The sequence below is a fragment of the Poromitra crassiceps genome (assembly GCF_964638095.1).
Source record: "Poromitra crassiceps genome assembly, chromosome: 3".
Lineage (NCBI taxonomy): Eukaryota > Metazoa > Chordata > Actinopteri > Beryciformes > Melamphaidae > Poromitra > Poromitra crassiceps.
This window is the reverse complement of record NC_139625.1, coordinates 69,910,438-69,928,831: the sequence shown is the minus strand read 5'-3', so window position 1 is coordinate 69,928,831 and position 18,394 is coordinate 69,910,438. Positions and strand designations below refer to the sequence as shown.

The 18,394-nt window shown below is 44.0% G+C and overlaps 1 protein-coding gene across 8 annotated transcripts in view; it reads left to right on the top strand.

The window, feature by feature from the left end:
• numb (NUMB endocytic adaptor protein) overlaps window positions 1–18,394 on the top strand; it is a 107,084-nt gene that overhangs the window by 59,030 nt on the left and 29,660 nt on the right. For all 8 annotated transcript variants that reach the window (XM_083632804.1, XM_083632803.1, XM_083632802.1 and 5 more), the window contains exons 2-3: window positions 6,674–6,810; window positions 17,534–17,608. In XM_083632804.1, coding sequence (XP_083488930.1) covers window positions 6,685–6,810; window positions 17,534–17,608 — 201 coding nt within the window. In that variant the 5' untranslated portion in view covers window positions 6,674–6,684. The remainder of the gene's footprint in view (window positions 1–6,673; window positions 6,811–17,533; window positions 17,609–18,394) is intronic.

The window sequence follows — 18,394 nt, the reverse complement described above, 5'->3', positions numbered from 1 at the left end:
TAACCCATTTATAGTTAGAAGCTGTGTGTGATACTTGCTTCAATCAAATAGCCATAATCAGAGAGTATCATAGGCTGCTAATGTTGCTGCAGCAACTTAGCTCATGCTAGCCTCATCAGTTTATACCCGAGTGACATTTAGACTTTTGTGTTTGGAAAGAATATGAAATACTGTGCTTGCTAAATGAAATGTCAATAAAATGTATAAAATAAAGTGCAAACGTAGGGAAATAGTGCTGCTTCACCTCTTTACCTCTTTTCGTCCTTCCCCCTCTTAAGGGGCGTTCACACCGAGATATTTATTTTTCGCTCTGTCGCTCAAGTCAACCCTTTGGAATCGCTCTGTCGCTCTGTTTAAATCGCTCATCAACAGGCACACGAAACGACGGACATGTGGGGGATATAACGTTACGCAATGTCATGCTGTTTGTCCACTACGAGCCACCGTCATTGTTTACAAGCTAAGCCTATCAGCGTGCTCCTAATGCAAGCTGCATACCGGTAGTACAGACTTCACTTCATGTCAGCTGTCAGCCTGTCAATGTGGTTTGTTGCCACACAATAAACCAGCGGTTTGTTCCAAGCCAGTGTGATCCTTGACTCGCTCTCACACGGCAGCCAATCAGCATTGAACAGCGAGCGACTGATGCCAGCGTATTTTCGCTCGAGTTGGGATATTTCATCTTGAGCGACGAGCGTATTTTCTCCCTGTCGCTCTGTCTCTGCCGCTCGGACGCCCAGCGATTATTCTCCCAGGCGAATATACGCTCAATCGCTCGTTTGCATTGACTTTGTATGTAAACTCGACGCCAGCAACAAACTTTAATAGGTCGGTGTGAACGCAGCTTTAGCTATTCTGTACTGTAGCTCTCCTCTCTCCTTCTCTTCTCCCTCGCTCCTCTCTCTCTCTCTCTCTCTCCATCCTTACCTTACATGCTCTCTCTCTCCATCCTTACCTTACATCAGGGATGGGCAACTTTGATGATAGAGAGGGCCACAAAAAAATGTCCTCGCTACCAGAGGACCAGATTTTGCTGAGGGCTGAGGGTTGGGGGCCGAATGGCGCCGGCGTGAACAATTTGTGGCATTTGAAGGTTTAGAGGAATAACTCATTTTAAATTAACAGTTGTGATGTCATTATTCAGTCTTAACCACCACCAATATTTGATCCTTTTCTCACTCACTCCTATGTCACCACCTGCTCTCCCTGCAGGGCTTGAAATTAACTTTTTTGACCACCTGCCAATATGGCTGCTAGATTTTAAAGTTACCAGCCAATTAGAATTTCCCCTAGCCAAAATGTTTTTCTTGAAATAAACCAGAATACGAGTGGGTTAATTTTAGCACAAGTATCAGTAATTCTCAAAGCCTGTGTTGAGGGTCACATGAACAAAAATGCACTCTTGAAGCTAAATATATCCAAAACCAACGAGTTAATAATAGATTACTTTCTTTTAGCCTTTTAGTCAAAAAGATTATTGAAAGATTTTCCATATTCCAGACTGAAATGTTATAACAGAAGTTGAGTATTGGCCAGAATGACATGAACATTTGGACACTTATTCAGCGGGTATCTTGCATGTTGCACTGTAATTTTCTTTTTTCTTTTTTGCAATTCCAGTGCGGGCCACACAGCGGGGCCGCCAGTTGCCCACCCCTGCCTTACATGCTCTCTCTCTCTCCATCCTTACCTTACAGGCTCGCTCTCCATCCTTACCTTACATGCTCTTTTCCTTCTCTCTTCTTTTCCCCCCTATCCTATCCTCTCTCTCTCGTAGGCTTGATGCGGTAGTAGGTGTTACCGGTGTTACACGGTAGTGGGGCATACACACGCACATGCACACGCACACAGACTTTATCACCGGACGGTGAAATGTTGCCTTTATAGTTCACATAACAACAAAACAACACGTGAGGCCACCGAGTAGCTTCTGCTTCTGCTTCATGGCTGTAACGTTACGTTACCAGCCTCAGCTGACTCACCATGTCTGTCTCAATGTCCTCCTAACTGCCATCGCAGTTCCCCGCATACCTGTTGTGACTTTGTGTTATTCTAGTACAGATATAGAGCGCGGGTGGTCGCTTAGCTCTAGACACTGCTCATATAATTATGTCACGGAGGCACACGCTACAGGCAAGAGTCATCGAACTAGGCTTGCCGTGGTAGTCTGTGTTACTGGTGTTACACGGTAGTGGGATACACCGATTACATAACATGTCCACCGGTAACGCCTTTGTTTTTATGGAGGAATAAATGAAAGGAAAACTCGCAGTTTCAGCGTGCGCCGGGGTAAATTACAAGCGCTCCCTCTGAGCTGCAGTGTGGCTCCACTGTTCTGGTTAGACCAGCAACTAACGTTAGTTAACGCTATACAGTACATCTTATGAACACAAATTATGCCCTCCTCATACAGACGCGCTCCCTCTCTCTCTCTCACCCAAAATGCGGGACATCTTCTCAATTTGAAGCTGAACTTGCCATGATACCCATTTGCCTCCTCCTTTTCTGCTCACGGAGCTTTGTTTCTGCTTGCTATCAACGTTACTGCTTCCTGATTTCCCAAACTATGGGGCAGACCAAGGCTAAAAAAGATAGTGGCGTTAAAAGGAATTTGCGTTAACGTGTTATTATCGCGGTGTATAGCACGGTGTTTATTACCCGGTGGGAAAATGTCCACACCGTGGCATCCCTACTCTCTCGCTTTGCCATTCCATCGTTCTCTCTCCCTCCCTCTGCCTTCTCGTTCACGTCCTCCTTGACTCCCTCGTCCTGTCCCACGGCCAAGTCGCCCTGCCTGTCTGCGGCTAAAGCCGCCTCACATGACATACCCCCACCCCAACACCCCCCTCTCAGCACCAGCCCCCCACCCCAACACCCCCCTCTCAGCACCAGCCCCCCACCCCAACACCCCCCTCTCAGCACCAGCCCCCCACCCCAAGCCTCAATCTGTCAGAAGTGTAAAGAGCACCCCTGTGGGTGACGGTGCCAGATCTTTTTTATTTAATTGCCCTAATTACCTAATGCATAATTACCTAATGATGTGATGTCACTCGAGCAATGATGACATCTGGTGACATCATCACTGATGACATAATTGAGTGCAATGAGCACTAGAATTGAATAGCCTACTTAACAGCCTATTTATGTTCATTGTGATTCTATAGAGAATCGAAGTACCTAGTGATATTCAATGCATGGTTACCATATGTTGAAATTTTGATACAGTACTGTGATTTTGATGTTATTTTACATTGTCATTTGTTTTGTTTCAACTAAGTTCAGTTGGCCATTAACACATCCTACTAGTGTATTTAACTGCAAATTAGTCGCTTAGGCCGGTGCTTGCACTGGCCTATGGGAGCCTGTGTGTCCCAATCGCTGCATACACGACTCCTGGCACCCTTTCATCAAGATGGGCTTTTACTTTGAACTTTGTTTTATTTGACGAATGTCCGGTTTCGGACTTCCTGTCTGCCCTGATATGATCTTGTTCAGCTTGACAGAGTCGCTCACGGCCGCAGATCCTGGTCCGCGCAGAAAAATAGAAATCGAGGCTATCCTGGTTTTCCAGCCAATTGGCCTCGAAATATCGATTCTGTAAAAATATCTAAATTTGTTTACTGTGTACTGTATAAACAGTTCGGTATTGGAAGTTCCCAAAGTTCGGTACCATCACTAACTGGTCGTTGTTGTGCTTTTGAAATGAAGTTGCGGGATTCCTCATCTAATTAACGTTACACGCGACGCAACAAACAAGTTCAGATTAGTGAGAGAGTCGGTGAAAGGAGGAGAGACCCGCGAGTGCTTGTGCAGAACTAGTGCATGTTGTGTACAGCGGGTAATGAGCCGCTGTTATGAAGATTAAAGCGATATTCACGGAGTTGAGAGCAGACAAACACTCGCAGCTGCATCATCCTCTCCAGTCTGCCTGTCGTGCCTGATGCACATGACGCCTTCAGGACCCGTCGGTAAAGCCCGCGCGTGTGGCCTTTGAGTGACATCTGTAATGTGTCCCGAAATAACCTGGGTTACCCTTACTATGTTATCGTGTGTTACTAGAGAGACACATTAATAACTTTTCGGTCTGAGCCATCTTACATAGCCTACAGTGTGCTGTGCAGAGTGCTGCAGTTAATATTTTTCTATTCTGTTTTCAATGAGACAGGCAAAGGACCTGTCTCAAACATTGACTGATATCACAGGTTGTTGTGAAGAGTGCAATGTACAAGGCTATATAATTTGTAAAGAGTGTAAAGAAAAATATTGGATTAAGAGATACATAGAGATAGCCTACATCAGTGGTTTCCAAACTTTTCGTGCCCAAGGCACACTATGGCACGACAAAATCTCAAGGCACACCTATATAGCCTAAGTCTATCAGTGCAAAATAGCCTCTATTACTCTTATCACTCTAAATGCTTTTTTATTTACTAATGTCAAATACAATTTGACAAAATATATTACTCTAGGAATTAATTTGAAACTTTGCAAAATTACAGTATATTACATTTTGAAAGTAACTTGCCCAACACTGTTTGGGAACCACTGGCCTACATTATGGCGTTGTTCTATCATAGAGAGACATTCAGTTAATATGGCGTTATTCTTCTAACACAAACATTCAGTTAATATGGTGGTCTTCTAACACCAGAGAGACACATTTCAAAAGGTGTGCTTCAATCCCACAGTGACTGTTAAGGGTGTTACTAAATCTTGAATTTGTGAATGTGATCAACCTTGTGGACATTCTGTTTCTTATCCATTAGGTATCGAGTATCGTATCTGTATCGAGTATCGAAGCAGATATTTATGGGTTATCGTATTGTTTAAAAAAATCCATAATATCCTGCATCCCTAAACACAAACAGGGAAAAAAGGTGGAAAATCAGACGACGGCTTATATGTGTTCTGTTGATTGTTAAAATGTGTATGGGTATACATGGGTGACGATCCCATGCACCGGCCGTATGCCAGGTTTCGACCTGGCCTTGTTTTCTTTTTGCTAACTACAACTCCTTTCTTGTCAGGTTGGTCATTCATGTAAATTAGACTGAGATGTTACTTCTTAAATGCAGACCAATAGCTTCTTTCTGGTTTATTTATGTAACTTTTATGTAAGACCAGTAGCCTCTTTTTGGTTGGTCTCTATTTTATTTTGTGTTGTATTATTTTTGCTTATTTGATTGTCGTGTTTGTAAATGTATGATGGTTAATGTTCTATGTGGACCCCAGGAAGAGTAGCTTATGCTTTGCATTTCTAATGGCGATCCGAATAAATCAAATCAAACACCTGAACCAGTAAAGCCACTGAAGACCAGCCGACTCGCAATAGTTTTTTGTTTTATTATTGTTTCAGGATAAATAATTTCTAAAATATGTCCCCTGTGAGTCAGCTGGCACTCTGTGGGCGTAACCCATACACTGTAAGGGCAGTCAGCTGGCACTCTGTGGACGTAACCCATACACTGTAAGGGCAGTCAGCTGGCACTCTGTGGACGTAACCCATACACTGTGAGGGCAGTCTGTGGGCATAACCCATACACTGTGAGGGCAGTCTGTGGACGTAACCCATACACTGTAAGGGCACTCTGTGGACGTAACCCATACACTGTAAGGGCACTCTGTGGACGTAACCCATACACTGTGAGGGCAGTCTGTGGACGTAACCCATACACTGTAAGGGCACTCTGTGGACGTAACCCATACACTGTGAGGGCAGTCTGTGGACGTAACCCATACACTGTAAGGGCACTCTGTGGACGTAACCCATACACTGTGAGGGCAGTCTGTGGACGTAACCCATACACTGTAAGGGCACTCTGTGGACGTAACCCATACACTGTGAGGGCAGTCTGTGGGCGTAACCCGGCCATACACTGAGGGGAGACCAAGCTGTGTTTTCTTTTCCCTCTTCACTGCAGGCTGCTCTCACTGGCACTACAGTGAGCCCAAATACCATGTCACCTAAATAAACCAGTGTGTGTAGAGAGAGAGAGAGAGAGAGAGAGAGGAAGCAGTATCTCACTCACTCAGTTGTCTTGTTTTAAAACACTTTAGTTTTTCAGGTACTCTTCTGCAGGTCACTTGCGCGCGTGTATTATTGCACAGTACACACACTCAGACAGATGCGTACACAGTCGCACACACTGTAGACACACGGGGTGTGTGTGTGTTGTCTGTTAGTGCACACACAGACAGATGCGTATACAGTCGCACACACTGTAGACACACCAGGTGTGGGTGTGTAACATGACACCTGCAGGTGTCTTTGGCTGTGATTACAATGCATCCCTTAATTGCACAATTTGAGAAGAATTTCTGTTGTAACCTACATTCAAGCTAAAACTTGGATTAAACAAGGACAAACTGTAGTCCCAAAGACCACTGATGCATGAATTTACCAGCTGAGCAATTCAATGTGTGTCCAATTGAAAATACAATTTTACTTTTCACAATTTATAATCCTAGAATTTGCAAATGTAAGGATGTCATTTTGGAAAGTGGAAATGGATTGGATGGAGTGAAGTGGTTTTTTCACCCTCTCTCTCCCTCCCTCCCTCTCTATCTCTCTCTCCCCCTCACTCCCTCCCTCTCGCTCTCTTCCTTACTCCCTCCATCTCTCCCTCCCTCCCTCCCTCTCTCTCTCTTATCTCTCTCTCTCTCTCTCTCTCAGGGGGCTCAGCGATGAATAAGCTGCGGCAGAGCTTCCGCAGGAAGAAAGACGTGTACGTGCCGGAGTCCAGCCGGCCGCACCAGTGGCAGACCGACGAGGAGGCCGTCCGCAGCGGCAAATGCAGCTTCGCCGTCAAGGTGACTCGCCCCTCTCTCTCTCCCCCTCTCTCTCTCTCTCTCACACACACACACACACACACACACACACACTCAACACCTGCTCATACACAAGCCTCAGACACACATTCACAGATACCTACATGTATATACAAAGCCTCTCTCTTACACACAGTCACGGTGCTGGGCTAACCTCTCTGTGGCACAGAATACACTGCCCTCCCTCCCCAAGGATACTACTTGTGATCAATCATAAGCGTTGAGAGACCGTCAGTGCAGCTTTTATCTAGGACGCAACTTGATAATGTGCTGTACCAAGCTGCTGCCCTACCAGCAAAACAACTGTGACAGTGGAATTAGTAGAAAATAGTCACACATCGCTACATTTGAAGTCACAGAGTCATAGTTTTCTTTCCCACAAACAACACAACAGTTACACCGTCTGAAATCCTTCATTGCAGGTGCACAAATCCTATTCTATGAATCACAAATTAAGAAACTCAGACACTCACATTATTCATTGCTCCACTTAATATGGTAGATAGTACAGATTGCTACAGTAGTTAATATGGTAGATAGATACAGTAGTTAATATGGTAGATATAGATTGCTACAGTAGTTAATATGGTAGATATAGATTGCTACAGTAGTTAATACGGTAGATATAGATTGCTACAGTAGTTAATACGGTAGATATAGATTGCTACAGTAGTTAATACGGTAGATATAGATTGCTACAGTAGTTAATACGGTAGATATAGATTGCTACAGTAGTTAATATGGTAGATAGATACAGTAGTTAATATGGTAGATACAGATTGCTACAGTAGTTAATACAGTAGATATAGATTGCTACAGTAGTTAATACGGTAGATATAGATTGCTACAGTAGTTAATATGGTAGATAGATACAGTAGTTAATATGGTAGATACAGATTGCTACAGTAGTTAATACAGTAGATATAGATTGCTACAGTAGTTAATATGGTAGATATAGATTGCTACAGTAGTTAATACGGTAGATATAGATTGCTACAGCAGTTAATACGGTAGATATAGATTGCTACAGTAGTTAATATGGTAGATACAGATTGCTACAGTAGTTAATATGGTAGATAAAGATTGCTACAGTAGTTAATATGGTAGATATAGATTGCTACAGTAGTTAATATGGTAGATATAGATTGCTACAGTAGTTAATATGGTAGATACAGATTGCTACAGTAGTTAATATGGTAGATATAGATTGCTACAGTAGTTAATACGGTAGATATAGATTGCTACAGTAGTTAATATGGTAGATACAGATTTCTACAGTAGTTAATATGGTAGATATAGATTGCTACAGTAGTTAATATGGTAGATATAGATTGCTACAGTAGTTAATATGGTAGATATAGATTGCTACAGTAGTTAATACGGTAGATATAGATTGCTACAGTAGTTAATACGGTAGATACAGATTGCTACAGTAGTTAATATGGTAGATATAGATTGCTACAGTAGTTAATATGGTAGATATAGATTGCTACAGTAGTTAATATGGTAGATATAGATTGCTACAGTAGTTAATATGGTAGATATAGATTGCTACAGTAGTTAATATGGTAGATATAGATTGCTACAGTAGTTAATACGGTAGATACAGATTGCTACAGTAGTTAATATGGTAGATATAGATTGCTACAGTAGTTAATATGTTAGATATAGATTGCTACAGTAGTTAATATGGTAGATATAGATTGCTACAGTAGTTAATACGGTAGATATAGATTGCTACAGTAGTTAATACGGTAGATATAGATTGCTACAGTAGTTAATATGGTAGATATAGATTTCTACAGTAGTTAATACGGTAGATATAGATTGCTACAGTAGTTAATATGGTAGATATAGATTGCTACAGTAGTTAATATGGTAGATACAGATTGCTACAGTAGTTAATATGGTAGATATAGATTGCTACAGTAGTTAATACGGTAGATATAGATTGCTACAGTAGTTAATATGGTAGATACAGATTTCTACAGTAGTTAATATGGTAGATATAGATTGCTACAGTAGTTAATATGGTAGATATAGATTGCTACAGTAGTTAATACGGTAGATATAGATTGCTACAGTAGTTAATGTGGTTGCTACAGTAGTTAATATAGTAGATAGAGAGACCGACAGTACACATCGCTCTACATATATGCATTCAATACTCATTGGATGAACTGGAGCAGCAAGGTGCAGTTGATGGACACGGGAGTGGAGAGTTCACGGTATTGTGGCAACAAAACCGTCCACTTTTGCAAACAGAAGCGCAACGGTACGCTTCCCCTCACGTGGGGCCACCACAGAAGGGAATTGAAAAGTTGTTCAGGAAGGGATTTGAGAAAGTAAAGCTTGACTTTGAACAGAGGGAGTTCATGGTGGGTCAAGAAGACAGGTTTGTGCTTTGATGGTTTTGTGTTGCGTGTGTCTATACTCTATCCTGCTTGTTGCCTTAGTGCTAATCTCAATGCCAGACCCATGAGAGTTCTTATGTTGATACACTACATTACTGCATGCTGCAGAGCTCTCTCTGGGTCTGGGACACTTTCTCTCAGAGGGCTGGTTATGGGAGGGAACCGTTCACTTGGCCAGTCATATGCCTGTGATGGCTTCAGTCTTCTCCAATCAGTAACGACTTTGCGATCAGACAATACGGGAGGCGCAGCCCATTTTTCGAACCGCTCTCTCATCGGTGCTACGACCTGTCACTCATTCAATTTCAACCCGCCTTCAAAACCAGCAGTGGCTGTGAAGCGGCACAGACTCCGTATGCGGAGCGCAGTGATTCAACATAATATTTGAGTCTGGGGAGAGACTACCTTAGTGCTAGAAAGGGGAATTAAAAAAGCCTTCAATGCAGGGAGGTGAAAGTTACTCATGAGATTTTCCAATTTTAAGGTGGATAGAGACTTGCGATGGAGATAAGTAGGTGTGTGTGTCTGTGTCATTAGATGGTGGTGTGGTGGGGGGATTTTAGTGTGTGTGTGTGTGTGTGTGTGTATAGCCCCTTCTAAACATGCAGTGAAATCCGGATTATGACCAGCTGCTAGCCGGTCGGCCTGCATGTTTAGAAACAATTATCCGCCTTATGCGCACTCCCGCGAGTGCAGATCATCACCATCTGAGCCCCTAGTACAGGATCCGCATCATTGGTAAAACGGTTGTGTTTAACACCGGCAGCTCATGTTCTGGATCATGTATGTCTGAGTGGGCGTGTGGTGAAATGGCACTTTACAAACCATTAATGTCCCTGTGCTATTTAATCATTTCATGGATAGACGTAGTTACGTGGCTGGATTATTTGGAAGAGAGCCAAATATAGGTGAGGAAACAAGTAACAGTTGAATCGTTTCGTTCACGTAGCCTATTAATTAATTGTTCGCGCAATCGCTTATATCAATTAATTAAACGAGCAAACTCACGGTTTCCTCAAGTGCTACAAACGAACAGCTTTAGCGAATCTTTAACCAAACTCCATTCAAAAACATGCAGTTTTAACGGAGGAAGACACAGCGGGATTTCAGGCGACTCACATCCAGAATTTACATTTTATTCACTTACAGTAACATCTCCGTGGATCATATATACCGGTATGCCGAATTGAAGAGTGGCGTCTGGTAATACATTTTATGTAGGCCTACCTCTGTATAATCAAGAACCGTTAAATTAATATGTGATGTTTTTCATAGCGAAACGACGACGATCACGTACTACGCGGTAGGGCTGCTCGATAAATCGATTTTTGAATCGTAATCGAATTAATTAGTTAGGACGATGTTAAAAAAACGAAAATCGTAAAATCGATTTTTTTAACTAGAGTAATTACGTTACAGCGGCGCGGCTCTCATGTACGCCTGCTGCTACTCGTCCCTTCTCCTCGCTGTAAAGTCTCTCTGGAGGCTGTGACTACTGCTGGCTACTAAAGACGGCAGCAATGAACTTATTTCAACAACTCCAAAAAGCACAGTGTGTGAGCACTGAGCAGCGTGTTGCACTGCGGGCTGTGCAAGATAACGATTACCACAACACACGCGCGCGCACAAACAAAGACGTTATCACCGGACGCTGAAATGTTGCCTTTATAGTTATCATAACACGTGAGGCCACCGAGTAACGTTACCAGGACTCACCTCCAAAACAGCAAATCCACCAGTGTCAAGTGACTGCAGGTTAGCAAGCAACAGCCAGGAAGTTAGGCATAGCAAGTTAGGCTAAAACAGGAAGTTGGGTTGTTCTGCCTTCAGAGTAAAAGCGTAATTTGTCACTTATGAAAAAAAGAGAAAAAAGGGCTCTGCAAGGCAACAAATGTTTAGAGAAGTATAATAGTATAAAAAAATCGAAATCGAGTTTTGAGAGAAAAAATCATCAATTTAATTTTTAGGCAAAATCGAACAGCCCTACTACACGGAAAAGAGTGCCAAACGGGGCTAGTGTTGCATCAGCCTATATCGAGACATCTAGCCTAACTTTTGTGGGGAGAAATACATTTAAAACTAGTCAGATATGACCTGAATGCCACTTGTAAAATCATCCACAGGTTAATGTTAGTGCAAAGGTGTGACCACTATTTAGACTGGCGGCTTTTGGGCGATGTAACAATGGCACGCACTCACTTTTTTTGGCACATTGCCACCCCACGTTATCGCCTGAATGCGTCGGAAACTTCACAGTGAGACATGTGCGTTATGGAGTAGTGGAGAGAAAAGTGTTTGACAGAGATCTCATGTTGTGGATGCAGTGTATGGAGACCTGCACGCGCGTTTTGGGTATAATGCCCAATTCTGTTCTTCAGGCTCTCCTCCGCACCGCCCCCGCGCTCCCCCCACCCACTCTACTTGGCAGAAAAAACTGACAATTTCCAGCTGTTTCTAAACAAAGACCCCTCATGTCTAGAAAGGTAAAACCAGAAAATATCCTGCTCTGGCTAGCCAGACATGGTCCAGACTTCATGTTTAGAAGTGGCTTATGCGTCATTAGGTGGTGGTGGTGAAGGGAGGGGGGGGGGATTTGAGTGTGTGTGTGTCAGTCAGTTTATGTTTCAAGTCACGTGTGCATGCTTCGGCCAGTGTGTGCCCCTCCCCCCCATACATTACACACACACACACATAAACATACACCTTCCCCCCCACCTGCTCCCCATAAATTACCTCCCTGAAGCTGGATTTGTTTATGAGCGACTCGCCTACTCCTTCAGCAGCCTTTTTAAAAAGTGCAGATGACCTCACCCTGCTCAGGTTGACTTGTTGTTTACCACGGCCTCTTCAAAGATACACATCGCCTTTCATCTTCTTTTGAAGAGATTTTGGAAATTGTTCATTGAAGCTGGAGAAGTTTCATGAAAGTAATTTCCTGATTTTACTTTCCTCCATCTGCATCACTTTTAGTGTGTGAAAACACAAGAGCAAAGCTAAAGATAAGCGTGCCCTTTAGGGTGGCTAACCAGCCTAGAACCTGGACCAGTGAGCAAGCAAACGCTAAAACATTCTCTACTCTACCAGCCAGTTTGGCAGTAAGGTCTTGTTTGCTGACAAAATGCTGAAAATGGCCAGTGGATTTCAGAATGGACCAGCCAATGAATGAGGCCTGTAGACAACGACAAAGCCTTTTGAAGCCAGATATACTGTAGCTCTGCTATGGCATACCTTCAACCCTTTTCTCTGCTTTTTCCTCATCACTCTCTGCACTGGCTCTCACCGTGCTGGTGCAACCTACCATGCTACTCCTGCGATTCCCCCTTCCCCCTCCCGCTCTCGGTGCCTCAGAGGTGCCCGCTCCTTCTCGTGTGTGGGTTGGAATGGTTAGCGAGATGATCAGCGGCGCAAAATCAAGGCTGCCTTAGGTGGAGAGGGGAGAGGGGGGTTAAGAGGGTGAAATAGAGTATAGAGTACCACAGGGATGACGTACTTTTTTAGGTTTACCCAGAAATCACCGCCATGCTGGTTCGTAAGTGGAAAAGGCTATAGGATTTTAGAATGGGGATTTTGGTTAAATGCATGAAATAAGGTCTGTGGTTAACACAAGCTTATAGGAGTGGAAATTTGTGTTCAGCAGGATAATCTTCACAAACGAGGGCCGCTTTTATGTCTTTTGAAGCATTTTCTGAAAATCGCATTTAAAAAACCACATTTACGCTTCAAAAGTCATAAAAGTGGTCATCATTGTCACTGTTGCTGTTTTTTTCTATGGAAAGTAGGGCTTTGTAAAGCTGCTGACCGCATGTTTCACTCGAGTTGATGCATGGCCCATACTCTGAATTAATTCCTGGAATGCATCTGCATTACTTCCAGGGGACTTACACAAAGCCAACTCCAGCCAACTTTATTGATATGGTTTGATACGTGAAAATGTACGATAGATAAAGCCTGAATATTGAAACAAAACAGGAGTCGAGTGTTTATGACTTTCTGCGTTTGTTGTTTTGACCCCCGCTCTCCTTATCAGTGGCTGCTTGCTTGTAATGTTGGAGTTGATGGGTGAATTGAAGCTCTCTATGTTGCTTACTCTGTTTCCTTTATATAACATTAGCTGTGGCGTCTCAACATCACTCTATGTTGCAGTGTTTCCTTTATATTACATTAACTGGCGTCTCAACAGCTGCAAAGTTTCCCTCGTAGCTCGAAAAGTGTAAATACAATTCATCATCTTGGCATATTCCTCAACCTACAGATAAAAAAATACATTAGAGCACAATTGTACAAATGCAGTGTAAGTATCCAAACAAGAGCCATTGATCTAAATTGCTGTTTATCCCGGCCCACTCCAGGATTAGTTCATTAGTTCCAAGTAGAACTAATCCTGGAGTGGGCAAAGCTGGGTCTCGGAACCAAAATTACCTCCACATGTAAATGACCTCCACATGTCAATATTTACTCCGGTTAAGACCATGTGCTCAATGTGACTGTTTCAGCCCCCAGACTGTTTCTGCCTGCCAGTGAGTTACTCACAGGACAGAGTAGGACACTACAATCAAGCATGTGTTGTGACAGTTTGAGATTCCCCTCAGCACACATGTACGCCTGTGTGTGCATCTCTGTGTGTTTAGGTGTGTGTGTATGTGTTTAGGTGTAGGTGTGTGTGTTTGTACCATAGACTGTATAAAGAGATGGACGGAGTGAGTGTGACATCACCAATGGGTTGTGGACTCCCATTTTGAAGCCTCTAGTTTGGCGTTTTGGCCGCTGCCATCTTGGTTCTCGCGTAGCTGGTGCCGGTGCAAGACCACAGGTTTCCCGCAGCGTCGCCTGCTGTTGGTCTGTGATTGGCAAGCTGCATGTTCACTCACAAGCTGCATGTTCACTCGCAAGCTGCATGTTCACTCACAAGCTGCATGTTCACTCACAAGCTGCATGTTCACTCACAAGCTGCATGTTCACTCACAAGCTGCATGTTCACTCACAAGCTGCATGTTCACTCGCAAGCTGCATGTTCACTGGACAGGCGACCTGTGTCAATCACATCCAAAAACCTGTCTTTTTTTACCTGTCTATTTCACAACAGGTGAGTTATATAAAAATTCACCCTCAGTTGTCATGAAAGGTGAAGTTAGGTATTGAGACCAAAACCGTAACCGTTTTTTGAACCATGCTGTAAACATGTTTATTTATAATGTAAAGTCGGGCATTTTAACATGGGGGTGAATGGGGATTGACTCCCTTTTGCAGCCAGCCTCAAGTGGCCATTCGAGGAACTGTTTTTGGTACTTTCACATAGGCTTCATCTGTCCAAGCTTAAACTCCTCCCTTGGTTTGTACACATGTGTATGCTAGTAGGCCGACAGTGAGTCACGCCTAGGACAGCATGCTCTCAATATAGCAGGGCCTGGGGGTGGTGGGTGATGGGCGGGGGTCAGCATGGCTCGCTGTGTGTGTGTGTGGGTGTTCAGTAAGGAAAAGGGTAAGGACTTCCTCCGGTCCTTCACGCACAATGGCTGACTGCCTCGCACCGCTGACCCCCGCAGGCCGGAGGGCTCTGACTCCAGAGGAGTGACACACAGCAGGGCGTGATGCTCCTTGAGAGGATGGGGTCAGAGGGGGCGGCCTTTTCCGTGCATTCAGTCACAGTAAGACCCACTCACTCATATCTGCCGCTTGTTTGAACCCGGTTAGAGATAGCACATGGGTGGAGTTTGCCTTGTTGCACAATGTCGTACCATGTGTGCTAGAGGGTTCAAACAATCGGCGGAAATGACGTGTAAGTCCGTTTTCCTGTGACTGACAACATGACGTGAGCCTGCTCTCAATTATCTTGTTGCGACGAGTGTGCGGCGTGCTGCTCTCACCCACCTCGGATCCAAGTTTCTGCGCTGCCACTCACTGTAGTTAAATGACACCTGGGATAGTTAGTTACAGCATATCCTGTGCATTGGTAAATTGGAGATTGCTACAACACAATGGGCATCAACAGCCAAACTCAGGCATGTCAGTCTGGGGGTGAGACGGGTCACTCCCTTATGTTGTATGCTTTGTCATGGTTTACAGCAGTTTAGAAAATCCCTCTTTATTATAAATAATTTCCTACAAATCATGTCTTATTTATTTAGGAGTATCTAATAAATAAAAGATGTAAAAGTTGTATTGAAAGATTAGTTAGAATCTTAACATCTTGGCTGCAACTTTTGACACAACACCCATCCATCCATCCTCAACCGCTTATCTGGCATCGGGTCGTGGAGGTAGCAGTTCCAGCAGGGGACCCCAAACTTCCCTTTCCCCGACCACATTAGCCTCCTCTGACTAGGGGATACCATGGTGTTCCCAAACCAGCATGGAGATATAATCTCTCCACCTAGCCCTCGGTCTGCCCTGTGGTCTCCTCCCAGCTCGACGTGCCCGGAACACCTCCCTAGGGAGGCCACCAGGTGGCATCCTCCTTACCAGATGCCCGAACCACCTCAACTGGCTCCTTTCTTGATCTTAATTTCATATGCAAATTATTTTCGCATGATGTCGCACATCATGATAATTTCCTTCATTACTACAATGCCTGCAGTACAGTGACATATGTGTAGCTAAATGTTTATGGTTGTTATACAACAACAGATAATCTGGCTTCTATATATGAAATATGATATAAGCTGTATTCACTAATGGTTCAGTTTTGAAAGTTCACAAGCAAGGCAGGTAGTCTTTATGTTCTCCATGGATAAGATCAGGCAGCCTCTCTAGGGAGCCATAGAAATGAGATTACATTCACAGGCCTAGTCAATTGGGTCTATATACTTCATCACCATCACCACCACCATCACCAATGTATGATGGGACTCTACAGAATCTAAACCAGAGACCGTTTTTATTACAGAGACGGCTCAACTCAAGTCCACATCAGTGTCACATGGGTTTCACCACTACACGTTGACCACCCTTTAGGAGACTTTAGGAGCAGGTCCACTCCTGACTGAGTCTATTGGAGTCAATGGGAGAGAAGTAAATGTGAGCTCAGATTATGACTGATTATTTCGCTCCATAGTCACCAAAGTAAATATTGGACTCAGTTTCCACAAGCCACATATCTTCTGAACATTGATCTGACACTAAAATGACATTTTTCAGACAGACAAACAGGAGAAAATAAATTTTGTTGGAGACCGGTCACTGTCTCAGCAACACACACTTGTGAGATTTGGCAACAGGAGCTAACGTTAGGTTAGCAGGTAAACTAGTAGCTAAACTTACATGTTTGCAGATGCTAGTTAAATCTGTGGTTGGAAAATCTTTTGTCTAACAAGGGGCAGTTTTGTGTTTATGTTGTTATATGTGTGGTGTTTCTACAACAGCATGAGTGAATACTGGATTCTGATTGGCTAGCAACAGTGGTAAATAGGCCAACAATCTACAGTTCGGCTCCAACCGCAGTATCACTCCGCTCCCTGATGAATGAAGAACACCTGTGCTGACTCCGCCCACTGTTAGCCTGTCAGTCTTCAAATCTCTAACAAGGAAATGTCCGATTTCGTAGTAACGTTTGATTTACTGGGTGGATTGAGTTTTGAGCAGTGGTTAGATGAAGATGAAGGTGAAGTGAACAAAGAACGACATGGTGAAATTGGGGAGAGAGAACTGGCTGAGCTTGAGTTGTCACGGAGTGAACCTGGGACTGTCAATGGAACTATATTCTGTGGCGGAAGGATAAATGTATTCTGAAACCAGTAATGATTGTAAATAAATGAATTGAATGTTACAATTGTGTATTTTTTATATTATGTGGTAGCTATTGTAGAAAAGAAATTTACCACTCGAGGAAGGGGGTTGTGGCCACATTTACCACTGGTACAGGGTTTATGGCACTCGGCTTCGCCTCGTGCCACAACCCTGTACCAGTGGTAAATGTGGCCACAACCCCCTTCCTCTCGTGGTAAATTTCTTAATTATTTAATTTTGGGAACTCACGATCGCTAACTCAAGTTGGCTTGCTAGGTCAGCACCACTCTTGAAGGGGTGAGGTGACTATGCCCATTTAGGAGGCTGGAAGAGTATACAATTTGATATTATTTGCAGAGCCTGGAATGAGCAGTCTCTATTGTGTATTACGTATCTCTGTCTGAACTCATTTAAATGCCTGATCTCATGCCAAATTGTTTGGAGTTTGTTATTGTAGCCTAAGTTCAACTTTACTAAACTAAGAATTGTCACAGCATCACTCACATTCTCTCTTTGTCTGTCTGTCTGTCTCTCTCTCTCGTCTTTCTGTCTGTCCCTCCCTGCTGCAGTACCTGGGCCATGTGGAGGTGGAGGAGTCGCGGGGGATGCACATCTGTGAGGACGCTGTGAAGCGGCTCAAGACGGTAGGTTCTCTCTAGACAGCCTCACTGTGCTCCTGTAGGAACCAGTCTGAGGTTCTCTCTACACAGCCTCACTGTGCTCCTGTAGGAACCAGTCTGAGGTTCTCTCTACACAGCCTCACTGTGCTCCTGTAGGAACCAGTCTGAGGCTCTCTCTACACAGCCTCACTGTGCTCCTGTAGGAACCAGTCTGAGGTTCTCTCTACACAGCCTCACTGTGCTCCTGTAGGAACCAGTCTGAGGTTCTCTCTACACAGCCTCACTGTGCTCCTGTAGGAACCAGTCTGAGGTTCTCTCTAGACAACCTCACTGTGCTCCTCCTGTAGGAACCAGTTTGAGGTTCTCTATAGACAGCCTCACTGTGCTCCTCCTGTAGGAACCAGTCTGAGGTTCTCTCTAGACAGCCTCACTGTGCTCCTCCTGTAGGAACCAGTCTGAGGTTCTCTCTAGACAGCCTCACTGTGCTCCTCCTGTAGGAACCAGTCTGAGGTTCTCGCTAGACAGCCTCACTGTGCTCCTCCTGTAGGAACCAGTCTGAGGTTCTCTCTAGACAGCCTCACTGTGCTCCTCCTGTAGGAACCAGTCTGAGGTTATCTCTAGACAGCCTCACTGTGCTCCTCCTGTAGGAACCAGTCTGAGGTTCTCTCTAGACAGCCTCACTGTGCTCCTCCTGTAGGAACCAGTCTGAGGTTCTCTCTAGACAGCCTCACTGTGTTCATTTCTGTAGGGTCTCTCCATTTTCTCATCCTACTGACTTTTATTGACATTTCCTCTTATCCTCCCTCATCT